At 39.9% G+C, this 27,351-nt stretch overlaps 1 protein-coding gene across 1 annotated transcript in view; it reads right to left on the bottom strand.

Annotated features, from left to right (window-relative positions):
• cep162 (centrosomal protein 162) overlaps positions 1–27,351 on the bottom strand; it is a 134,416-nt gene that overhangs the window by 64,138 nt on the left and 42,927 nt on the right. The window contains exons 12-16 of the mRNA XM_043686982.2: positions 24,607–24,688; positions 23,565–23,850; positions 13,900–14,119; positions 10,132–10,295; positions 7,981–8,232 (exon numbers count right to left, since the gene is read on the bottom strand). Coding sequence (XP_043542917.2) covers positions 7,981–8,232; positions 10,132–10,295; positions 13,900–14,119; positions 23,565–23,850; positions 24,607–24,688 — 1,004 coding nt within the window. The remainder of the gene's footprint in view (positions 1–7,980; positions 8,233–10,131; positions 10,296–13,899; positions 14,120–23,564; positions 23,851–24,606; positions 24,689–27,351) is intronic.

Raw genomic sequence — 27,351 nt, 5'->3', positions numbered from 1 at the left:
GTCATGCTTAACTGATCTTTTGGAATTCTGTGAAGACAATATGAGCACAGTAGACAACGGGCACCCAGTAGATGTGGTGGACCTAGATTTCAGAAAGGTCTTCGACACGGTGCTGCTCAAGAGACTGCTACCCATGGCATTACAGGGTAAAGTATTAGAGTCATAGAGATGTACACCATGGAAACAGACCCTTCGATCCAACCCATCCATGCCAATCAGATATCCTAACCCAATCTAGTCCTACCCGCCAGCACCCGGCCATATCCCTCCAAACCCTTCCTATTCATATACCCATCCAAATGCTTCTTAAATGTTGCAATTGTACCAGCCTCCACCACATCCTCTGGCAGCTCATTCCATACCCGTACCACCCTTTGTGTGAAAAGGTTGCCCCTTAGGTCTCTTTTATATCTTTCCCCTCTCACCCTAAACCTATGCCCTCTAGTTCTAGACTCCCCAATCCCAAGGAAAAGACTTTGTCTTTTTATCCTATCTATCCCCCTCATAATTTTGTAAACCGCTATAAGGTCAATCCTCAGCCTCCGACACGCCAGGGAAAACAGTCCCAGCCTGTTCAGCCTCTCCCTGTAGCTCAGATTCTCCAACCCTGGCAACATCCTTGTAAATCTTCTCTGAACCCTTTCAAGTTTCACAACATCTTTCCGATAGGAAGGAGACCAGAATTGCATGCAATATTCCAATAGTGGCCTAACCAATGTCCTGTACAGCCGCAACATGACCTCCGAACTCCTGTACTCAATATTCTGACCAATAAAGGAAAGCTACCAAACGCCTTCTTCACTATCCTATCTACCTGCGACTCCACTTTCAAGGAGCTATGAACCTGCACTCCAAGGTCTCTTTGTTCAGCAACATTCCCTAGGACCTTACCATTCAGTGTATAAGTCCTGCTAAGATTTTCTTTCCCAAAATGCAGCACCTCTCATTTATCTGTTAGCATGAATAGAGGATTGGTTGACTAACAGGAAGCAAAGAGTGGCGATAAATGTGCGCTATTCTGGTTGGCAATCAGTAACTAGTGGTGTGCCTCAGGGATCAGTGTTGGGACCACAATTATTCACAATTGACATTGATGATTTGGAATTGTGGACCATGTGATGCCACCAAGATGAGTGGCAGAGCCAAGTGTGCAGAGGACTGTGAAACTCTGCAGAGGAACATAGATAATTTAAGTGAGTGGGCAAAGGTCTGGCGGATGGAATACAATGTTAATTAATGTGAAGCCATGAATGTGAAGGAGTAACAGTAAAAAGGACTATTACTTGGATGGTAAAAATTGCATAATGCTGATATGCAGAGGGACTTTGGGTGTCTTTATGCGTGAATCACAGAAGGTTGGTCTGCAGGTAATACAGGTAATCAGGAAGGCAAATGGAATTTTGTCCTTCATTGCTAAAGGGATTGAGTTCAAAAGCAGGGAGGTTATGTTACAGCTGTACAAGGTGTTGGTGAGGCTACACCTTGAGTACTGCATGCAGTTTTGTTCTCCTTACGTAAGAAAGGATGTACTGGTACATGAGGGGGTGCAAAGGAGGTTCATTAACTTAATTCCTGAGTTGTGAGGGTTGCTTTATGAAGAGAGATAGAGTAGACTGGGATTATATTCATTGGAATTTAGAAGAATGAGGAGGGAAATCTTATAGAAACAATACAAAGGGAATTGATGAGTTAGACATACAGAGGATGTTTTATGGAAAATAAAGAACATGAAAGCACGGGAAGGGTTAAAGCATGAAGACCACTGGCAATCTGTGTTCTGTGGAAGGCAGGATAGGATAACCATAGTGGAACATTACTACACCAATTAGCAGAGTATGTTTAAGGCTGAAAGGTCACTATGGCGAGATGAGATAACACAAATAATAAAGCAAGTTTCTCTGTTAAGTGTTATTATGACAGGATTGGGACAATAAATATTTGGGACATGACATTAAAATATCTAATTAATAGTTATTAGAGTCAGCTTGAGATAGGAGACTATTGTAACAGGTGGAATAGCTAAATATCTATCATGACAGATTAGTCTGGAATTGAAGATCACTATAGCACAGTTAGCAATAAATATCTAACCGTGACATTAGAATTACATTAAGTTGAATGTACAACTAAAGAGATAATGGGAACTAACATCACTGGTTTATTGTGTAGCTAGAGTGAGGTACTTTGATTAATATAGTTAGACATGCTGATAAGCTAACAGAAACACGATAAAAAAAAATAAAAATCCACGGACCATGAGGTTCGTGGGCATTCGAGAATCTGCTTTCTCAGTGTCATGGTTTTTTTGTTTGCAAATAAAAGACCTACTTCTTGAAGAACTCTCTGTGTCTCCTGATGGTTTATTTTCTCCACAACAGTTTCCACTGGCAGGTGAACTAGGACAAGGGGCCCCGGCCTTAAAATTAGGAGGAGCAGATGTAGCACTGAATTGAGAAGGAACTTTTTTACCCAGAGGGTTGTGAATCTACGGAATTCCCTGCATAGTGAAGTTGTTGATGCTACTTCAGTAAAGCTAAGATACATTTTTTTTGAACAATAAAGGAATTAAGGGTTACGGTGAAAGGGCGGGTAAGTGATGCCAAGGCAATGAAAAGATCAGCCATGATCTTATTAAATGGCTGAGCAGCTCGAAGAGCCAGGTGGCCCACTCCTGCTCCTAGTTCTTCTGTATGTTCTGGAGCAGGGTATCAGACTTTAAAAAGCAAATTTTGAGGAAATTAGAAATAATTAAATATATAGATATTCAAAATAAATACTGTATATAGACAAAAGTATAAACTACGCAAGTAAAAATAGAGAGAAAGGAAAGAAAATTGTAAAAAAACAATTGGGCAGAGTTTAGCAATTTCCCCCAAAAATGGTAACAAGCGACAGAAGTGAAAATTATGAAACTTAAATTAATTGAAAATAGTAAATAAACAGATTTGTACAATTAAACAGTAATTGGAGAGGAAGTTTGAGCTTTGCAAGACATAACAGAACCGACTTGTTCAAATTCTTCTCAAATCTGGCTGTCAGAAATATGTCAAAATCATTTGTCATAGTGTCGTACAGCACAAAAACAGGCATTTCGGCACAGCTCGTCCGTGCTGACTAGGCTTCCTAAACTGAATTGGTCCATTTTCCTGCATTTGGCCCATATCCCTCTAAACCTTTCCTATCCATGTCCCTGTTGAAATGTCTTTAATTGTTGTAATTGTACCCACCTCTACCACTTCCTCTGGCAGCTCGTTCCATATATGTACCACCCTTTGTGTGAAAATGTTGCCCCTCAGGTCCCTTTTAAATTTTTCCCTTCGTACCTTAAACCTATGCTCTCTAGTTATGGACTCCCCTACAGTGGGGAAAAGAATTTGGCTACTCACCTTATTTATGCCAAGGGGAGAAGTCCCAGCCTATTCAGATTCTCCTTTCAAAACTTACTGCCTTGGTAAAATTCTTGTAAATCTTTTTTTGTTTGCAACCTTTCCAGTTTAATAACATACTTCCTATAGCAGGGTGACCAGAATTGTACACAGTACTCCAAATGTGGTGTTTTAACACCTCCAGTATCTCCTCTTCTGTAATGTGGACCTAGTTTTCATTCTCTGCGGTTCACACTCCACAGTGACATAGAAGATGAGGTCCTCATCAACGTAACCACCAGGGACACCATTTCAGTGAAGACTGGTGTTAAATGATGTGGTGTCATTGTACCAAGTGTCCTTTTCATCATCCTCACTGCAATTTTACACCTCACCATTAACAGGTTTTCTAAAACATAAGAACTAGGAGCAGGAGTAGGCAATTCAGCCCATTGATCCCGCTCTGCCATTTGATACCATCATGGCAGATCTCATCTCTGCCTCAACCCCACTTTCTTGCCTGCTGTTTATAACATTAAAAACTATCTTATCTCCTTAAACTTACACAATGTCCCAGGATCCAGTGCACTCTAAGATAGTGAATTCCAAAGACTCATGACCCTTTGAGAGAAGTAATGTCTTCTCATCTCTGATTTAAGTATATTACATCTGATCCCCCAACTATGACCTCTCATTCTAGATTGCCCCACGATAAAAACATCCTATATCTATTTTTTCAATCCCATTTAACATCTCATATACCTCAATTAGAACTCTTCTCATTTTTCTAAACACCAGAGAGTATAGGACTAAACTGCTCACTCTCTCCTCATAACACAAAGCTGTCTTCTCTGGAATCAATGTGGTGAACATCCTCTGAACTGTCTGCAAAGCAACTACATTCCTCCTCGGAGGACAAAAATTGTATGCAATACTCCAGGTGCAGTACTAATGCCTTTTAAATTTGCAGCAATACGTCCTTCCCTTTACACGCTATTTCTTTGGAATTAAATGCCAAATTCCATTTGCCTTCTTTATTACCTGCTGTATTGCATACTAGTTTTTTGCGACTCATACATGAAGCTACACAGAACCTTCTGCATCAAAGCATTGAGGGTTCTCTCCAATTTGATATTGTTGCCTTTCTATTTTTTCTACCAAAATGTATACTTCACACTTACCTACGTTAAACTTTGCTTGTCAAATTTGGCCCGTTTACCTAACCATATCCACTTGTAAATGTATGTTTCCATTATAGTTTACTTTACAACTATGTTAGTGCCATCTACAAATTTGACTATTGTACTTTCCATCGTTGCATCCAAGTCATTACATAATTTGTAAGTAGTTGAGGTCTGAGGATTGAATGGTGTGGCAACCCATTGTTACATCTTGACAATTAGAAAAAGACTATTTCTATAGAACAGACAAGAAACTGTTCAACTTGTGCCATCTTCAATCCAAAACCAAAATCACTTCAACATCAATATTCAGCATCAGAGTGCAGATGATATTTGTGTGTGCACTCACTTAGAAACTGAGTTGCAGATCATTGTTGACACCTTCTAAAGGAACATGATATCATGGACCTTGAAAATTAAAGTCCTTTTCCAATCAGCTTATACAGCACAATATGCTCCTATTGATTAAGATCAGTGGAGAGATTCTGCAAAACGTGGACCATGTGGGAGCTTCCTTTAAATGAAGGCCAACTTAGACAACAAACTTATTGCTTCCAATGCAACAACTCAACTTTTAATCAACTCATGAAGATAGTATTGAGGACCAGAATCTCTCAACCAAAAATAAGATTATGGTCACTGGGCAGCAGTGATCCCAAGGCTCCTTTATGTTTTGGAGATGTGGACAGCCTGCATCAGCCATCTCAAAGCACAGGAGCAGTACTACTGCATTGCCTTCACAAGATCATCCGAATCCACTGGTAAGAAAGGTGGCCCAAAAGCATAATTCACTTCCAAAATCAACATGCCCAGCATTTGAAGCATTAGTTGCACAAAACCAACACCACTTGCACCACTTATATGGTTGACACCAGGCTCCAGGAGCAACTGCTTTACGTGAATCTGGTCACAGCAGGTGACCCTCAAGATCTCAACAGAAATGGTTTAGGTATACCTACAAACCACCTCTGAAGAGGTCAATATCTCAGCCAATTCAGGGAAGTCCCTGGCCTGTGACTAAAAAATGGAGTAGTTACATTTAGGAAGGCGTTGAGCACATTAGCAAACTGGTGATTAGGCACTGACACCAAAAATAATGCATTCGAGGATGTTGTGGGAAGGAAGTGTGAGAATTGCAGAGATGTTGGCAATAAAGTTTCAGTATTCCTTAGATTCAAGGAGTTGTGCTGCAGGACTGGAGAATTGCAAGCATTACAGCCTTGTTTTAAAAAAAAAGGACAAGGATAAAACAAGCAACTATAAAACAGTCAGTCAGTCAGTTTAACTTTAGTGATGTGAAAACTTCTAAAAGCAATAATTTGGAACATAATTAATAGTCACATGGATAAATATGGGTTGATTAAGGGAGCTGGCATGAATTCACAAGTAAAAATCACGTTGAATTAAATTACTGGAGTTTTTTTTGAAGATGTGAGAGAGAGGGTTGACCAGAGCAATGTTGTTGATGTGGTGTACATGGACCCCCAGGAGATGTTTGATAGAACGCTTCACTTAGTCTTGTGAGCAAAGTTAGATGTTTTTGCCTGGGTAAGTTTGTCGTGGAGTTCCACAGGGGTCGGTGTTAGAAGCCTTGCTTTATCTGACTATGAGGAGGGTATTGTAGAATTTGAAAGGGACATAGGCAAGTTGGTGGAGTAATTGGATGGGTGGCATATTAAACTCACTACATAGATGTGTGAGGTCATATATTTTTGTAGGAAGAACATGGACAGAAAGTTTAAAATAAAGGATATACCGTAAAAAAGGAGGCTAACAGTAGAGGGAATTCTGTGTATCGTATATGAGTCATTAAAGAGAACAAGACAGTTTGATAAAATGTAGTTGATAAAATGTACAATATTATAGGTTTAATAATAGAAAGAGTGTCAGAGCAAGTTACACAATTTACATAAGACACTAGTTCAGCTCAAACTGTAATGCGGCATCTCGCTTTAGGCACAACACTTCAAGAATGCTTTGGACAGAGTACAGAAAAAGGTTTATGGAAATGGTTCCAAGGATAAGGTATGTGAATCATAAAAACAGATTAGAGAATGTTTTCGTTGGAAAAAAGAAAGCAGAACGAATATCTGACAGAAATAATCCAAAAATATAAAATGGTCTGAAGAGAGTAAATGGGGGGAATTGTTCCCACTCATGAAAAGATCGAAAATCAGAGGACTTTGATTTAATTAATGAGGAAAGGAAGCAAAAAAGTAATAGAACTAAAAACTGAAGAATCATCCGAGAACCTATTGAACAGTATGAATGCTAACCCCAATTTTGAGGGTCTACTTAAGAGGCAGAGTATTAAACCAATGAAATGTGCAAAGTGGAATCTTGCAAAGCAATTCCAGCCCAATGATTAGAGTTTCTTGGATTACTGGGTTTGCCGCTCACCACTTTAAAGTCAAGACAAAACATTGCTGCTGTCACTAGCTGCCTCCAGCACTTTAAAGTTTTAAATGAACATTACTTATCAGAGACAGGGCTTGACTCCTAGTCAGGAGTGAGCCTAGTCTCAAAGAGCTGTCTGCCAGTGGTCAGAGCAGTGCTACAAGCTGCAGTGGGCAGGACAATGACTACAATCAATCTCAAGAATCTAGGACTAGATAAGTGCGGTGGCGACGATGCAGAGAGGGGAAGTGACGTCCAGTCATGGGTGGCTGAGGGACAGTTTGATTCTGTAAAATCATGAAAGCATATGGGACAATTGTCTGAGGTGGCTTGGGAAAATACATTAAAAGGTATGACTTTACATATGCAATGGACTGTCTTTAAAAAACAATTACATGATTTACAGCAACTATACATTCACTCAAGATTTACAGATAAAATACAATTGGTGAAAAAGTACAGTTAAAGCAGACTCACCGACTCAGTTACACAGAGAAAACGAATCTGCCAGATGGGATAGTGGAGACATGAAATAAGCAAATGAATATTATGAAATGATAGGTGACTACTAGAAGGATGAACTTTGAGGGGCCGAATTTTATTTTTGCTCACGATAAGTTGATAAAAGAAATAAAACTTGTCCTTTAAACTTAAAGTAATGTAGTTTAAGACCATAAAATCAATGGTTCAGTTTCTTGCTATGAGTTGCACTGTCAAAATACCATGCAAATTTTACTAGTACATAATGGATTGATGTGAAGTGTTTGATGTTTTACAAATTACCAAAATCCAAACTTGTTTATTGCATATTAATTGAGGCTATTTTCTTAATTTAATGCGTCACATACACAGTAATTCAGATCTGAACATAGGAATAACTACAATTATCCCTAAATGCTAAATATTTCCATTCCTTCTGCATCACAAAATATTATCAACAAATTAGATCTAAATGAAAACATCATGCTACAACTTTATGCAATGACTGTCACACTCCTTCTGTTCTAGCTTCAGAGAATCCTGTGGAGCATAATTACCTTTGTTTGAAGAATGAGAATCTCTTTGTTTAGTTGTGGAACCTTTTTCAGCTCTTCATCTTTGTCAATAAGTTCCTTTTCTTTCACTGCCAAATTTTCTTTCAACTTCTCCATGAGGTTATGTTCTATATTCCATTTCTCATGTGCTTCTTCCAGTTTTTGTAGCAGGGCAAGTTCTCTCGCTGTGTTACTAGGTTCTATTGAACACTGTCTCTGATCTATTGAGATTTCCTCATCAGCTCTTGTAAGTAACTATCAAAGTCAGAAATATTCTTAACAGTTAGGATGTTAATTTTGTTGAGTAATATAAAATAAAGCAAAGCGATTTATTTGTAATAATTTTATAAGTGAATTGTATTTTGTTTTAAACACTGTTGTAGGACTATCAGGAATGTTTTTGATTATATCTACAACTTTAGGTGTACACTTATAAATTGGGAACTTATACTCAGTGGCTTGATGATTGTACATTTCTTTAAGTGCTTAAAATTATTTCAACTTTAAAACAAAAGAAATACAAAAAGCAAAAGTAATTATGAAATAAATATATTATAGAATGTAGCTGGCAAGATGTAATGATAATTACTGCACGTAGCAATGTTAAATAATGTAATTTGATAGTGTTGAGCAGTTTGCAAATAGATTAGGAATGGTTAAGGAAGTGATAGGAATGACTAACTGTCATAGTCTGGGAGGATGAGGTTGGGGATGGGAAATGTTCATTGGTTAAGAAAGCAACGGCCTTTGAAACTCCCTTGCTTAAAAGGCAGTGGGTACAGAAGGATTAAGTATTTTTGAGTCCAAGGTAGGAAGATCCTTGATTACCAAGCGGGATAAAAGATTATCAGAGATATGCAGAAATGTAGAGTTGTTGTCAAAATCAGATCAGCAATGATCATTTGAACAGCAGAGCAGGCTCAAAAGGGCCGAGAGACCTGACCCTGTCCCTTGTTCATATGTTCGTAATAAAGTACAAGAATACTGTGTTGACATTGGCAGTGGTTAATAGCTGTGATGTCAGGGGATATCTTGTGCAAAATACCCCGATTTGCACACACTCATATCAGCCCTGGAGCTGAAGCTGGGGTACGGGAAAATTCCAGATTTAGAACACCTGTCTATGATGAAATAGCTGATCTATTGGGATATTGATGAGGCTGCTACGAGCTCTTGGTTTCATCAATTCTCACTTCCTTTTATATTCAGAATTCAGAATCACAGAATTGTTACAGTGTGGAAAGAGATCATTCAGCCCATCAAGCCTGCATTTGTTCTATTACTTAGTGCCAATCTCTAGCTTTTTCTCCATTTCCCTTCAAATAATCAGCCAGTACCCTCTTGAATGCCTCAAATGCGTCCACGACATTTCTAGGCAGTGAATTCCTATTCACTGTGTGAAACTTGTGTTTCTCACATCACCTTCGCTTCATTTGCACATCACTTTAAATCTACGTCCTCATGTTCTTTTTCTTTTTCAAGAGTGGGAACAGCTTCTCCCTAGTTACCGTGTCCAGTCTGCTCATGAATTTGAAAATCTCTATTAAATCTCCTCTCAGCTACCTTCTCTTTGAAAACAGAATAGTCCCAATTTCTCTCATATCCCTGGCTTAATGTTAACTGACAGTTTGCATCTCCTCCCCTTATTCCAACACAATTCTAATTTCCGCAAATACCATTAGCTCTAAGGCTCTTGCATTGGTTCAGTGTGTTTCAATCATTAAATGATAAATTAATAAAAATTATTTTATATTCAAAAAGTGACTAAATCACATTCATAATTTTCAGCTCCTGCTAATATCCAAATGCCTCTGACCCTGAATCCAGCAGTGCTGCAGCTCATTATTCAATTCCAGTTTGAATTAGATCTCATAGTCCACAACCAGTTTGTCTCAGCAGATTTCATCTTGACACTAGAACTACGCATGCTCCTATCATCCCCCTCTACAATATCACCAGCACGACCTGCCTACCCTCCTCTTCATTTTCCTTGCTTTGATTTTCATTCCAAATAATTTTTTCTTATTTGATTTTTCTCTTTTCACCTTGGCAAGAATTTAGTCATTTCTTTAACCCAAGAATATTACATAGAATTACGGCTGTCAAAACATAGTAAATAAAACACTGAATACGTGCAACTGTTTTAAATTTTACCTGGTTCTGCATGTGCACACCAATTAACTTTGCATGGTCTGTCTTACTGTTAGTCTGGTGGCTTAGAGTAAACGACTGCACCGAGGTAAGTAATGGACTTCCAAGGTCATTTTCATTAAATTTATGCTTTGCTGGTCTGAGTGTCTGTGTTGCATGTAATTGACCTGTTTGTGCATGGATGAAAGGTAAACTTCAGCTGGTATACAACGAAAAAGTCAATTTGGACCAAAGCATGAGGTTCAAGTTAGTGTTATTAAAGGAAGATAAACATCTTTGGCTGGCAAAGAAGTCTGTAATATTGTATCAATTAATTACAAAGTGATTAATATATTTCAATTAAAAATAAAACATTAAATTCACTGGTGCTACCTTTTAAAAGAAAATGTCTTGTATAGCATATCCTAGAATATTTGCTACAAACATTGCAGATAGTTAATTTTACAAAATAACATGCTATTAAAAAAAGGTCAAAATAAACAGATGAAAGACAATATTTTGTTCTCAGCAGAAAATACTTAACTCAGCTTTCATAATAGTAGTAGCTTTGGCCATTTAATTTTTTTTTCATTTCCAAAGGAGCTTGAAGCTGATAATTGCTGTTCCAAAAATTGTAAAAGCCCACATTTAATTTTTTTTTGTAACTACAATCTGAAATGGAAGTTGGACTGCTATAACTGGAACACTAGGAAATGTTTTCTGCTATTTGTAAATTAAGTGTTCCCTCTTGGTGAGCTGCGTAATACATGGTGATTTTTGCAAGCAATAAGAGGACAATGAGACTGAACACAGACTCTTTTGATGAAGGAAATTCTGCCTAGCATCAGCTCTCTGATTGGTTGAACTGTTGTTTTAAACAGCAGTAAGTGCCAAGAGCAGCAGAAAAACCTCCAGAGCATATAGATCAAATTTATATAATAAAAAATATAAGTTCATCTGAACAACCATAGACTCACGCTAAACACAGTGTCATCATTGAAAGACCAAAACGACTGTCAGAAAAACAACTTTCGACTTGATTAGGGAGAGTCAACATGGCTTTGTGGATGGGAAATCATGTCTCACAAACTTGATTGAGTTTTTTGAAGAAGTAACAAAGAAGATTGATGACAGCAGAGCGGTAGATGAGATCTATATGGACTTCAGTAAAGCGTTCGACAAGGTTCCCCATGGGAGACTAGTTAGCAAAGGTTAGATCTCACGGAATACAGGGAGAACTAGCCATTTGCATATAGAACTGGCTCAAAAGTAGAAGAAGGTTGTTTTTCAGACTGGAGGCCTATAATCAATGGAGTGCTACAAGGATCAGTGCTGGGTCCACTACTTTTCGTCATTTATACAAATGATTTGGATGCGAGCATAAGAGGTATAGTTAGTAAGTTTACAGATGACACCAAAATTGGAGATGTTGCGGACAACAAATAAGGTTACCTCAGATTACAACGGGATCTTGATCAGATGGGCCAATGGGCTGAGAAGTGGCAGGTGGATTTTAATTCAGATAAATGAGAGGTGCTGCATTTTGGGAAAGCAAATCTTAGCAGGACTTATACATTTAATGGTAAGGTCCTAGGGAGTGTTGCTGAACAAAGAGACCTTGGAGTGCAGGCAGATAGGATAGGGAAGAAGGCATTTGGTATGCTTTCCTTTATTGGTCAGAGTATTGAGTACAGGAGTTGGAAGGTCATGTTGCGGCTGTACAGGATAATGGTTAGGCCACTGATGGAATATTGCGTGCAATTCTGGTCTCCTTCCTATCGGAAATATGTTGTGAAATTTGAAAGGGTTCAGAAAAGATTTACAAGGATGTTGCCAGGGTTGCACAATTTGAGCTATAGGGAGAGGCTGAACAGGCTGGGGCTGTTTTCCCTGGAGCATCGGAGGCTGAGGGGTGACCTTATAGAGGTTTACAAAATTATGAGGGCATGGATAGGATAAATAGACAAAGACTTTTCCCTGGGGTGGGGGAGTTTAGAACTAGAGGGCATAAGTTATGGGTGAGAGGGGAAAGATATAAAAAAAGAGACCTAAGGGGCAACTTTTTCACACAAAGGGTGGTACGTGTATGAAATGAGCTGCCAGAGAAAGTGGTGGAAACTCGTACAATTGCAACATTTAAAAGGGATTTGGATGGGTATATGAATAGGAAGGGTTTGGAGGGATATGGACCGGGTGCTGGCAAGTGGGACTAGATTGGGTTGGGATATCTGGTCGGCATGGACAGGTTGGACCGAAGGGTCTGTTTCCATGCTGTACATCTCTGTGACTCTGTGGTCTGGACTTTTGACCTTTGGAAATGTGTTTCTTCTATTCATGTTCTTTTTCCAACCTATAGCATGTATGTTAAACAATGTATTTTGTCTGTCTTATTCATAACTAAGTGTGTGCACATTTGGATTTTTGAAGAAGTATAGTTGAAATTGCGCTAATTAGAAATCTTTTCCTTGTTCTTGTTAAAGATATTATCGATTAGAGTGGTGCTGGAAAAGCACAGCAGTTCAGGCAGCATCCGAGGAGATTTTCCTGCTCCTCAGATGCTGCCTGAACTGCTGTGCTTTTCCAACTGCTGTGCTTTTAATCTCGAATCTGGTTTCCAGCATCTGAAGTCCTTGTTTTTACCTTAAAGGTATTATAGCAAATAGTATTACTTTTCTGTTCTTGAAGCAACTTGGTGTGAATTGCTTTTGTCCTGAGTAGCAGTCAGTTAGGAATCTTGATCATTTTTGTGGTCTATTTGAGATTTTATATATTTTCTGATGACATAACTTCTCAGACAAAATATTAGTCCTAAAAAAATCTTTCAAATTAAAATAAAACTTTGTCATTGATCCTTCTATATTGCCAAATCAAAATTCTGAAACTTACCAATAGCAATTTAGGACTATCTTTACGAAGCAAACTGCAGAAACTAAACAGTCTTCTCAAGGCAAACCAAGGATAAACACTAAATGCTTGCCAGTAATGCTCAGAGTCATAAAGCTGTACAGCGTGGAAACGGACCAATCGGTCCAACGCGTCTGTGCTGACCAGATATCCTAAATTAATCTAGTCGCATTTACCAGCATTTGGCCCATACCCGTCTAAACCCCTCATATTCATATAACCAACCAGGTACTTTTTAAATGTTGAAATTGTACCAGCCTCCACCACTTCCTCTGGCAGCTCATTCCATACACCCACCACATTCCGCATGGAAAATCTAGCCCTAATGTCCCTTTTAAATCTTTCCCCTCTCTCCCCTACCTGAGAGAAAAGATCTTAGCTATTCACCTTATCCATGCCCTTCATGATTTTATAAACCTCCAAAAGATCACCCCTCAGCCTCTGCGCTCCAGGGAAAACAGCCCCAGCCTGTTCAGCTTCTCCCTATAGCTGAAATCCTCCAACCCTGACAACATCTTTTCTAAACCCTTTCAAGTTTCACAGCATCGTTCCTATAGCAGAGATCAGAACTGAATGCAGAATTCCAAAAGTGGCCTAACCAATGTCCAGTACAACATAACCTCCCAACTCCTATACTCAATGAACTGACTGATAAAGGCAAGTATATAAAACACCTTCTTCACTCTCCTGGTTACCTGTGACTCTAAATTTAGTAAACTATGAAGCTGCACTCCAAGGTCTCTTTGTTCAGCAACACGCCGCAGGACCTTATCATTAAGTGTATAAGTTCTGCCCTGACTTGCCTCTTCAAAATGCAGCACCTCATGTTTATCTGAATTAAACTCTATCATCTTTCTAAGAATAATTTTTATTTTTAAAATACCTTACCTTTTGATTTGCCTTTTGCATGCTCAGCTGGGGATCTGGCTTTAAAACCTTTAATAGGTGCAGTTTGCTTTGGTGGACTCTGATAAGTCTTTTTTTCACTAACTCCAAAGGATTCTTTCTTTGATGAACTGACTTTGCCATATCCTGAACTCTTGACAAAAGCATAGTTCCCATCAATGGGCTTGTTTTTAACTTTAGGACTTTTAGTTTTTGATGAAATCTGTGTATTGATAACAATATGAAGAATTATATTATCTGAAGAATAAAAAAATACATAAATGTTCATATAGAGAAATTAAATGTTGTTAGAATGAAACATCTAGTCAGCTAAAAGACAATTTTACAACAAGAACCTAATCTATTGCCCAGAACATCTGGCAAGAACTAACACCAAAATAAATCTTTAAATTCAGCTGACTCAAACATAACACAACATTTCTAAAAACACAAATGCTGTGCAGCAGTGTGAGCTAAGCAGATATCACAGCTCTTCTTTGCATATACAAAAAAGAAGCCTGAAATTGAATGTGCAGGGATACATTGGTTTGAGAACATGCCAAAGGGATTAAAATTAGGGAAACCGACAATCAGGAAACTGGCTGCAAAATGCTGACTTCCAAAATGCGTTGGACTGTATACAAGCAACGACTATCAATCACTTGAGATATTAACATGCACTTGAATTTAACTGTGAATTGTTGTGTTTCCCAGACTTCCTGAAACCCTCACAGTCAAAGCAAGGCAAGCACGGTGGCAACTGAAGGGGCTTAATTATAACATGGAAGTATGTCACCGTGCAAACATACGAAGTCCTCAAACTTTACAGTTGGCTTGTCGATGTCAAAGACTTTGTTCATGATAGTTGCATTGGAGATTGCTCATGTACTATGAATGTTAACTTTACAACTTTAAAAGTTTTCTGTTCCTGATATCCACCATGGTGTTGACCTATCAAATCACAGGTGTCATTTACATTGTGACACTTTCAAATTCAGATTAGTACCAAAGTAATCAGCAGCAGAAGGAACACCTAAAGGAGTAGCAATAGTCTGCTCTGATGGTGCCGTGAGAGTTACACTATATCTGCTACACGTGGCACACAAGAAATGATGAATCTTGTTAAAATGTTACAGCCCCTGTTTTTCAAATGGTGGCAGATATCTGCAAACTGCTAGAACAAAGTCTGCTGCCAGAAGAATCCGTCAAAGACAACAACATCCTCTATTTTTTCCCACTCGATCTTTCCAGGAGTCTACTGGAGACATTTATAGGATTTTTGCAGCCAACAAAATACAAATACATAAAACACTTGATGGAATGGCTTTGTTGCCAATTCTATCAATTCTGGTCCCAAAGATGTATGTCAGCATTTTTGGCTCTGGCAGGCATTCCATAGAAGTGGGATGTCATTGACTGCAAGCATGTTGCAATTGAGGCAACACCCAGATCACCCAAGAATACTCAATAACCTCAAAGACTTCCACTTCAAGCGAGCCAAATCCAATGTAGTCAATTCAAGGCAATGATTCACCATCAAACAATTAAAGATAGTAATAAACTCAAAGAAAATGCTGAGAACAGCACAAAGATTCAGCAGTTCAGAGGATTGGGTAGAATATAAAAAGCAAATACAGACTCAAAAGATTAAAAGAGGGAAATTTAGAGTATGCAAAAAAACTATAAGACCATTAGACCATAAGACATAGGAGTGGAAGTAAGGCCATTCAGCCCATCGAGTCCACTCCGCTATTCAATCATGGCTGATGGGCATTTCAACTCCACTTACCTGCATTCTCCCCATAGCCCTTAATTCCTTGTGACATCAAGAATTTATCAATCTCTGCCTTGAAGACATTTAGCGTCCCAGCCTCCACTGCACTCTGCGGCAATGAATTCCACAGGCCCATCACTCTCTGGCAGAAGAAATGTCTCCGCATTTCTGTTCTGAATTTACCCCCTCTAATTCTAAGGCTGTGTCCACGGGTTCTAGTCTCCTCGCCTAACGGAAACAATTTCCTAGCGTCCACCCTCTCCAAGCCATGTATTTTTTGTCAGTTTCTATTAGATCTCCCCTTAATCTTCTAAACTCCAATGAATACAATCCCAGGATCCTCAGCCGTTCCTCATATGTTAGACCTACCATTCCAGGGATCATCCGTGTGAATCTCCGCTGGACACACTCCAGTGCCAGTATGTCCTTCCTGAGGTGTGGGGACCAAAACTGGACACAGTACTCCAAATGGGGCCTAACCAGAGCTTTATAAAGTCTCAGTAGCACAACAGTGCTTTTATATTCCAACCCTCTTGAGATAATTGACAACATTGCATTCGCTTTCTTAATCACGGACTCAACCTGCATGTTTACCTTTAGAGAATCCTCAACTAGCACTCCCAGATCCCTCTGTACTTTGGCTTTACGAATTTTCTCACCGTTTAGAAAGTAATCCATGCTTCTCTTCTTTTTTTTCAAAGTGCAAGACATTTGCTCACATTGAATTCCATCAGCCATATCCTGGACTACTCCTCCAAACTGTCTAGATCCTTCTGCAGCCTCCCCACTTCCTCAGTACTACCTGCCTGTCCACCTAACTTTGTATCATCGGCAAACTTCACTAGAATGCCCCCAGTCCCTTCATCCAGATCATTAATATATAATGTGAACAGCTGCGGCCCCAACACTGAACCCTGCGGGACACCGCTTGTCACCGGCTGCCATTCCGAAAAAGAACATTTTATCCCAACTCTCTGCCGTCTGTCAGACAGCCAATCTTCAATCCATACCAGTAGTTCACCTCGAACACCATGGGCCCTCACCTTGCTCAGCAGCCTCCTGTGTGGCACCTTATCAAAGGCCTTTTGGCAGTCTAGGTAGACCACATCCACCGGGTTTCCCCGGTCTAACCTACTTGTCACCTCTTCAAAGAATTCCAACAGGTTTGTCAGGCACGACCTCCCCTTACTAAATCCATGTTGACTTGTTCTAATCCGATCCTGCTCTTCCAAGAATTTAGAAACCTCATCCTTAATATGGATTCTAGAATTTTACCAACAACCGAGGTTAGGCTAATTGGCCTATAATTTTCCATCTTTTGCCTTGATCCTTTCTTGAACAAGGGGGTTACAACAGCGATCTTCCAATCATCCGGGACTTTCCCTGACTCCAGTGACTTTTGAAAGATCTCAACCAACGCCTCCGCTATTTCCTCAGCCACCTCCCTCAGAACTCTAGGATGTAACCCATCAGGGCCAGGAGATTTATCAATTTTAAGACCTTTTAGCTTTTCTAGCACTTTCTCTTTTGTAATGGCAACCATACTCAACTCAGCCCCCTGACTCCCTTTAATTGTTGGGATATTACTCATGTCTTCCACTGTGAAGACTTATGCAAAGTACTTATTAAGTTCTCCTGCTATTTCCTTATCTCCCATCACTAGGCTTCCAGCATCAGTTTGAAGTGGCCCAATGTCTATCCAGAAATATTTCTAATAATATTGAAAAAGAAGATTTAATAAAGTACACAATGGTCTTTTCGAACAGGAGGAATAAGTGAGGACTGCAGATGCTGGAGAGTCAGAGCTGATAAAGTGTGGGGCTGGAAAAAGCACAGCAGGACAGGCAGCATCTGAGGAGCAAGAGAAAGTCGATGTTTCAGGTATAACCCTTCTTCAGGGCTGGGGAGGGGGACTGAGAAATAAATGGGGGTTGGGGAGGTGGTGAGGAAAGATAGGTGGGATGGTGATAGGTGGACAAAAGGTAGGAGGTGATGGTGATAGGTCGGTGGGAAGTTTGGAGGGATAGTGGGAAGGAAATTGGACTGGTAGGTCTGGTCAAGAAGACGGAGCTGAGTCAGAGGGATGGATCTGGAATGGGGTTGGCAGAGAGGAGTTTTGGAAACTGGCGAATTCAATGTGGTTGTAGGTTCCCGAGGCAGAAGATGAGGTGTTCCTCTGCCAGTTTGCAGGTGGCCTTGTTTAGAGTTTGGAGGAGCCCAGAATGGACATGTAATGGGGGGAGTGGAAGGGGAGTTGAAATGGATGGCCACCGGTAGGTAGGGTTGGTTGGTGCATACGGACCAGAGATGTTCCCTGAACTATTCCGCAAATTTATACTCGGTCTCTCCGATGTAGAGGAGACCACATTGAGAGCAACAGACACAGTAAATGTAGTTCGAGGGTATACAATAAATCTCTGCCAGATTTGGAATAATCATTTGGGGCCTTGGACTGAGATGATGGCGGCAGTGTACAGGTTTCACACTTCTTACAGTTGCAAGGGAAGGTGACAGGTGTGGAGATAGGTTGGTGGGAGTCTGGACCTAATGAGTGAGTTGCGGAGGGAATGGTCCCAGCCAAAATATATATATATTCCCCCCCCGCCCCCCGACCAAAATAATATTTCCCTCCCCACCCCCATCTACATTCCACAGGGACTGTTTGCTCCACGACTCCCTCATTGGGTTCATATTCCCACCAACCCCATCTCCTCACCTCGCACCTTCCCTTGCTCATACCGCCCCAGTTAGCTCAGTCCAAGGCTGGAAATGATCATTCCAAATCCAGCAAAGACTTACTTGTATATCCTCGAACCACATTTACTGCATCGGCTACTCTCGATGTGGTCTCCTCTACAATGGAGGCCGCCGAGCACAAACTCGCGGAACAGTTCAGGGAACATCTCTTGTCCGTATGCACCAACCAACCCCACCTTCCGGTGGCCATTCATTTCAACTCTCCCTCCCAGTCCTCCCATGACATGTCCATTCTGGGCTCCTCCACCCCCTAAATAAGACCACCTGCAAATGGCAGAGGAACACCTCATCTTCCATCTTGGGTGCCAACAACCACATGGCCTCAACATTGAATTCACCAGTTTCCAAATCTTCCCTCCCCTGACTGTATCCCAGATCCAACACTCCGACTCAGCTTCGTCCTCTTGACCAGACCTACCTGTTCGTCCTCCTTCCCCCTTTCTCTCTTTGGCTGATAAAGTGGCAAATACCATCACATAATTTTGTACCAGGCAATGCCCATCTCCAGAATCTAACCAATCGCCCAATCATGTTCAATAGTATTACCACGATGACTGGCAACCCATTCAACATTTTCAGCAACCACTCTCTTCACAATCAATATATATTGCCAGCAGCATGTTCCATTTCCAAGGCTTCTTTGATATAACCTTCCAAACCTGTAACCTGTGCCACATAGAAGGATAATGACAGTAAAAGCTCGGGAACGTTAACAACATTAAAGTAGCTATCCGAGCTACACATTGTCCTGGTTTGGAACTATATCACCATTCCATTACTATTGCGAGGTCAAAATTCTAAAGGAGCTGACTGACTCTCATCATTGATAACCAAGCATGCAGAATTGGACACAGATGTACACAGCACCACCTTCTCTGCAATTGTTAGCCAAAATGTGTCTGGAGTGTCTCCTTCATTTCTTTGCCTCCTATTCTGCTCTCTCTCCATGCAAAACAAAAGAAGAGATGTAGCAGTGAGAGCGAAGGCATATGTTTAATCAATCAATGAATAAAAGGCACGAATGACATTAGACAAAAGTGAGGATAAAGTGGAGAGTCAGTGGAGGATCAATAGATGGGGATGTGAGGAAGGACAGAGAGGGATGTGCATATCTGCAAATTAAGTAGGTGTACATGATGATGTGCATTACAGTAAGCTTAAGAATCAGAGCACACCTGATGGCCTCCTTCTTTAGAGACCGTAATTTCCCTTCCCACGTGGTTAAAGATGCCCTCCAACGCATCTCGTCTACATCCCGCACCTCCGCCCTCAGACCCCACCCCTCCAACCGTAACAAGGACAGAACGTCCCTGGTGCTCACCTTCCACCCTACCAACCTTCGCATAAGCCAAATCATCCGCTGACATTTCTGCCACCTCCAAACAGACCCCACCACAGGGATATATTTCCCTCCCCACACCTTTCCGCAAAGACTGTTCCCTCCGTGACTACCTGGTCAGGTCCACGCCCCCCTACGACCCACCCTCCCATCCTGGCACTTTCCCCTGCCACCGCAGGAACTGTAAAACCTGCGCCCACGCCTCCTCCCTCACCTCTATCCAAGGCCCTAAAGGAGCCTTCCACATCAATCAAAGTTTTACTTGCACATCCACTAATATCATTTATTGTATACATTGCTCCCGATGCGGTCTCCTCTACATTGGGGAGACTGGGCGCCTCCTAGCAGAGCACTTTAGGGAACATCTCTGGGACACCCGTACCGATCAACCACACCGCCCCGTGGCCCAACATTTCAACTCCCCCTCCCACTCTGCCGAGGACATGGAGATCCTGGGCCTCCTTCACCGCCGCTCCCTCACCACCAGACGCCTGGAGGAAGAACGCCTCATCCTCCGCCTCGGAACACTTCAACCCCAGGGCATCAATGTGGACTTCAACAGCTTCCTCATTTCCCCTTCCCCCACCTCATCCTAGTTTCAAACTACCAGCTCAGCACTGTCCCCATGACTTGTCCGGACTTTCCACCTATCCACTCCACCCTCTCCTCCCTGACCTATCACCTTCATCTCCTCCCCCACTCACCTATTGTACTCTATGCTACTCTCTCCCCACCCCCACCCTCTCCTAGCTTATCTCTTCACGCTTCAGGCTCACTGCCTTTATTCCTGATGAAGGGCTTTTGCCCGAAACGTCGATTTCAAAGCTCCTTGGATGCTGCCTGAACTGCTGTGATCTTCCAGCACCACTAATCCAGAATAAGAATCAGGATTACAGTGATGCTCGAAAATCACAGCAGGTCAGGCAGCATCCAAGGAGCAGGAAAATCGATGCTTTGGCAAAGGCCCTTCATTAGGAATGATGAATTCCTGATACAGGGTCTTTGCCCAAAATGTCAATTTTCCCCCTCCTTGGATGCTACCTGACCTGCTGTGCTTTTCCAGCACCACTCTAATCTTGACTCTAATCTCCAGCATTTTCAGTACCCACTTCTGCCTAGTAAGCTTAAGAGACAGAGCAGATAAATGGTTAGGGTGATAGGTGATGGAGGATGTAGGCAAATGAACACCCTGCTCTCTTTTCCTACATTGCTTAGATCCTGTTGCTGACCTCATGGGAAATCTCCAGCTAGGCTCTCCTTACTTCATGGTCATGTTTCTTTCTCTGTCAACAGTAATAGGTTTTCCTCAGGGTTCTTAGGCATTACTAAAATGAGGCACAACCTTTAAATACGTGGATCCATTCTACCAATTTGTTCTGCTTTGCTTCTAACATCATCAGATTGCATGTTTAGAGTGGCCCTTTAAATGTTGGAGGTCAATGAGCTTCTGCTGTCATATCAACAAGACAGAAAACCTGAAAATGTGGTAATCCAATGATCTGTCAGTGGCTTATTGTTCCAATTACATGCAGATTCCTGCATATTATTAGACCCTTCCACTCCACCCACCTCCGTCATTTGTTCTCAGCATGTCAGAAATGTGAGAATCAATAGCTCAGCTGTGTAAATAAAAGGAAGTTGTATTGTGTACAACTTGCAAATGTGATTTTGTTTTTACTCTTGTATTTAATGCTGACATCAGATCAATAATACTGACTTTACTATTCCAATGCTTATTTGTATTTCTTAGGAGTGTCATCCTTGTGGCTTCGGAGTACAATTTGGAACTTACTTTCAATTAGCACTGAATGTTCAGCACTTTGGTAATGAGAGTCAAGGCCCATTGGAACTAATTATTCTAGTTATTTTACAACTGACCAGGAGAAAAGCAATGCATAGCAGCAATTTATATGCATGAGACAACTTTATTTTTTAAGAATCCAAACGTTCCTTAAATTGACATTCCACCTTTGAGTCCTGATTCAACCTCAACTGCAGAAGTAAATGGGAAATATTATACTCACTGCATCAGCCATTTCCTCAGTCAAGTGCAAACCTCATGGTGAATTTCTAAATTTGTAACATGTTATTCAAGACTATCAAAAGTAAAGTCAGTATTTTCAATGATAATACCTGCTGAGGGTTTGCTGAATAGTTAGAGGAATAGGTCATGCGTTTTTTTAGGCCTGCTCCACTATATTTAGATGATGTTGAGCTGCACCTCAATCCTGAAAGCTCCAACTGTCATAGCATTCATGGAACACTGTGAGAAAGACTTCCAAATTTATACTGATCCTTTGTTAGATTTTATTTTTAAATTAATTTTTAATTAATACAAACATAAGAAGTAAGAGCAAGGAAAGAACTTTCTCTCTTTCAGACTTATTCCATCATTTAACTACCTCAATTTCCAGTTTCCTACACTATCCTCATATTCTATCATGTAGAAAACTATCAACTGTTTCAAATCGATTGAGACTCCACAATCTATGGGTTACAAAATTCCCAGGAATTGGTCTGGCAAGCATTTGTTGTACACCCTTAATGGCAAGTGTACCCTTCCTCAGGTAAGGAGACCAAAACTGCAAATAATACTCCAGGTGTCTCTCACCAAGACTATAGTCAATCACAGAAAGACTTTAATCTTGTACTCACATTCTCTTGCTGTTCAATGCTTACTAAACCTGGCATCTCAAAAAATGATACACATCATTCTTGAGGGAGTACTTTATTCACTGCCTGCTTCAAACAGATTGCTGTGAAGCATTTGGCTATCTCACCATATGTCAAGGAGCAAGGTGTCTAAATTCAAAATAATCATAAAAGACAGATATTATCTCAGATGTTTGCACATGTTAATATTCAAAAATATCTAAAGCATATTTACAAATATAGGAAGTTCATCTACATAGTCTCATGATTAATCTTCCATTTTTGACATTTTTACAAAGATTCATTCCATTACTGAGAGCTGATGGATAAGAGACTACACAATATAGCTCAGCTGGCAAATCTTATATTGCAGGGCATGAAAGATCTCATTGCACTAGAAAGGGTAAACAGGAAATTTATTAGGATGCTGTCTACTGGAGGGTCTGACCTATGTGGGATTTTTCCTTGGAAGAGCAAAGATTGAATGGGGGCCTGACAGAGATGTTCAAGATTGGGAGGCACAGGAAAGCACTTTTTTCACTAGTAGAAAGATCAATAGCGAGGACGCACATTTAAGCAAGAACATAGAAGGTCAAGAGAAGAATTGAGGACAGTTCTTTCACTCAGAGGGTATAGGAGTCTGGCACTCTCTGCCGCAAAGCATGGTTGACTTAGAAACTCTTGGAATTTAGATATTCACTTATGCTGCCATTGCTTCTAGGGCTAATGAGCCAAAATCTGGAAAATGGGATATTGCCTGGTGCAGACATATGGGCCAATTGGCCTCCTTCTCTGCTGTTAATGTCTATGACTATGAGCAATGTGTAGTAACTATGTCTGACACTGCCAATATAGTGAACTTTTCGAGTATTTAACTCTAGGAAATTCAACTGTCATTATCCGCCTTTGACAAACTGGCATAAGAATAGAATACGATATAGAAATTAGAAAGTGTGTCTTTTTGGCAGTATAGTCACAGGATGCACAAACATTTTTGCAAAGGCTATTTCATGCTAATAAAAAGAAAATTAAATTATGTAAATTATCTTAAAACACACCATGTTGCTAAGAGTACCCAATAATATCCAATAATTAAAATGCATCCAAATTAAATGCTTTGATGGCACATAAATTAGTTACGTATACCTGATCATCTTGGTGAGGAACATTTTGTGAAGCAGAAACTGAGTGTTTGACTGTAGGATCATATTTAACTTCATCAAGTAATGCTTCCATATCTTCTTCACAAATTCTACTCATACAGCTCTCGTTTTCTTTTAATAATTTTTCAGATAACTCTATATATGTGCTTTGTCTTCCAGATAAATGATTGGAGTCAAGCTGTAACTCAGAAGGCACAGCACTGTAGGTGTCCTTAGCCATCGTTCTTCTAAATGTTTCTGTTGCTTCACAGTGCTGCTGTGCATTTTTACTGCAGAAGGGGAAAATTATGAAAAGTCCAACACTTAATTGGTGTATTTTGGAAAAAGAATGCCTTGCCAAATTTAAATTACTCTACTTACCACTCATCTCTTACATCAAAAAAACAAAAGTATCATTTGCCTCTTTGCATTTAGAAATTTAATTCCATCGAGCCTATTTGTGATTAAAAAATGTAAAATCTAAAATAGATATAAAAAACCTTGCAAATATGTATTACATCTACCAGCATTTCAATAAGGCATACTACCATTTCAAGTGGTCTTCTCCAGCACCCTACATCACACAGTGTTACAAAGAGACAAGATATATTTGCCCCAGTACTAATGATACTTCACGATTGGTGCACTGTATCAAGATTGCAAATGAGAAAATGAACAGTGTAAATTTAACGAAGAGTGGCAAACATGTGGAAAAAAAATTGCAAGGACATATATAGTTACATTAAATCTTCTGGCTTTAATTGAATGGAAGATAATGATGATTTATTCTATTACTATCCTTTCCTCTGTCCTTAAAGTGAGTTGCATCATTCAAGTCAATGGTGAAGCCAGCCTAGTTTTGAGAAATCCAAATCTTTTGTAACCTGGGAGTCATAGTCTCTGAAGAAGGATTGTGCAGACCACCATTAAAATATTCTATATTGTGAAATACCATTTCAGCAAAGCATAGCACATATGGTATATTAAACGTAATACATTATTGCAGACTGGCTTTTAACATTGTGTGACTGAACAAACTACAATACCTTACGGGATGTGAATCATATCCTCTTGGAACAAGAACTCCCGCTTTAATTGGTTTCATTAGTTCTTCGATAGTGAACAAATCTGGCCAAGGAAGTGCAGATTAATTGGTAATTTTTGATTACGAAAATGGAGAAAGTCATCACATTTACTCAGAGATGTAGCACTTGCTTACGCGTTATAACATCATATAGCTTTTGCTCCTCCCCTTTTATATTCCAGCTATTTCATGTTTTATTATATTTTTGAGAAACAACCTACATTAAAACAAGCTTTAACCTGCTTAGAATTTCCCAAACAATTCAAAGTGAATTAACAATGTGAATTCTTGAGTACAGTCACTAATCATACAAGACTATAAAATGCAGGTTTAGAAGTAGGCCATTCAACCTCATGAGTCTGTTTTGCCATTCAATAAGATCACAACTGATCTGATAATCCTGAAATTCACTTTACTACCTTTTCTCGAGAACCCTTGATTACCTTACATAATGAGCTAGCCTCTACAGCCCTCTGAAGTAAAGAATTCCACAGATTCACAACCCACAGAAGAAATTCCTCCTCATTTCTCTCTTAAATTGATGATCCCTTATTTTGAGATGATGTCTCTGATCTGAAACAAGCTCTCTGCATTTACATCTCAAGCCCCCTAAGAATCTTATTGGGTCACTTCTCATTCTAAACCCCTGAGCCTGTATTCATAAGAAAACCCTCCACCTCAGGAATCAACTGAATAAATGTTTGTGTCCAATGACAGTATATCTTTGTTTAGATATGGAATCAAAACTACTCACAGTATTGCAGGTAGGGTCTAAATACGGCCTTGCAAAGTTTTAGCAAAATGTTCCTTTTTTAATACCGCATTCCTTTAGAAATAAATGCCAACATACCATTTGTCTTCCCGAGAAGCTGCTGAATTCAGATCCATCTTTCGTATGCTTATGCACAAGGATCTCCAAATGTGCTGAAGCTTTAAGTAAACTTCCTCTAGTTAAATAATATTCAGGCCCTCTACTCTTCCTGCCAAATTGCAAAACTTCACATTTTCCCACGTTATATTCTACCAATTATTTGCTCACTCACTTAACCTGGCTACATCTTTCTATTTGGGTCATGAGCTCAACTTACAGGATGACTCAGTCATTATGCAGAGTGATGCCAACAGCATAAGTTCAATTCCCATACCAGCTAAGGCTACCATAAAGGACCCTCCATTTCAACCTCTCCCCTCACCCAAGACATGGTGACCCTCAGGTTAAACCACCACCTAATGAAATAGCAGTTCTCTGGGACTATGGCAACTTAATAGGATTTACTCAGAATCTTCACAATATTTCTCCATCAATGAACAACATAAAACAAATTATTTGTTTTACCATTAGTTTATTTGGTTGTGGAGAAAGTGAGGTCTGCAGATGGAGATCAGAGCTGTAAATGTGTTGCTGGAAAAGCGCAGCAGGTCAGGCAGCATCTAGGGAACAGGAGAATCGACGATTCTCCTGTTCCCTAGATGCTGCCTGACCTGCTGCGCTTTTCCAGCAACACGTTTATTTGGTTGTCCCAGCCTTGCAACTTGATATATATAGTATCAGCAAATAAAGTAAGTGATAAAATAATTGATTTGCTTTAGGTCATAGATGGAGAAATGTTGCAAAGGTATGATTTGGAGACGTCGGTGTTGGACTGGGGTGATCAAAGTTAAAAAGCACACAACACCAGATTATAGTCCAACAGATTTATTTGGAAGCACTAGCTTTCTGAGTGCTGCTCATTTTCAGGTGACGAAGGAATCTGATGAAGGAGCAGCGCTCCGAAAGCTAATGCTTCCAAATAAACGTGTTGAACTATAACCTGATGTTGTGTGCTTTTTAATGTTGTAAAGATATTGAGTGAATTTCAACAGTTTCTTCAAATAGCACCACTTGGGCATTCAACTGAGGTTTTGAAGTTGGCTGCTCATTGAATTGTTAACGTTGCACCACAGTCCCAAAATAAATTGCCGGTCTATACTGTCACATATGAAACATTTGAAGGGAGCCTGAACAATTGTTTTTCTAACTCGGTGGCGAGAGCAATATCATGTGAATGAAGCTGTCAATATAATTCAAACTTTAAGGATTGGACTCTCTCGTTAAATAGCTTCAACTAGCTTTCTAACCTTAGTGCTCTGTCCCAATCATACAAGCGCTAACGAACATTTCCATTCAATTTTAAAATATCCTGAAATTAAAAGCAAGATATAACTGAACATCAGTTGAGTTAATTGCTGTGTATCTGAGAAGCAATGCATTTATATTTCACTAAATCTGTGTGGTATTCTCCAATTTTCTAGTTGAAGGAAGAAGTTGTGGATGACCACAATGCCGATTTGGTTATTGTTAGTAAAACCTTCAATGGCATAATGTGACAATCCTCGATGTGGAAGCAGTAAAATAAAGGAAAATTCATAATTTCTTTAAAAAGTTTCAAAAATGTATTTAAATAAATAGATAATCTTAATTATGTTCAAGAAAGTTCAAAACAGAAATTGCATTAATTGTAACGGAATCCCTTCTTGGATAATAAGAAATTCTGGCTCATGTGAACTGTGACCCTTGAGCTGAAAGCAGACCAACAGACAGGAAGGTAATCAAGACATTGTGCGGCTGGAAGACACAAAACAAAACCATAAGCAGAGGAGTTGGAGGGTGCCAGCAATTAGTACATAGACACAAACAGAAAGAGAAAGCAGATAGAGAAAGAGACAA

Source organism: Chiloscyllium plagiosum, unplaced genomic scaffold (assembly GCF_037043375.1).
Source record: "Chiloscyllium plagiosum isolate Xiang-an unplaced genomic scaffold, Cpla_swu_hap1 HiC_scaffold_3, whole genome shotgun sequence".
Classification (NCBI taxonomy): domain Eukaryota; kingdom Metazoa; phylum Chordata; class Chondrichthyes; order Orectolobiformes; family Hemiscylliidae; genus Chiloscyllium; species Chiloscyllium plagiosum.
Note: the sequence above shows the minus strand (reverse complement) of the source record. Positions and strands in the feature narration are given on the sequence as shown.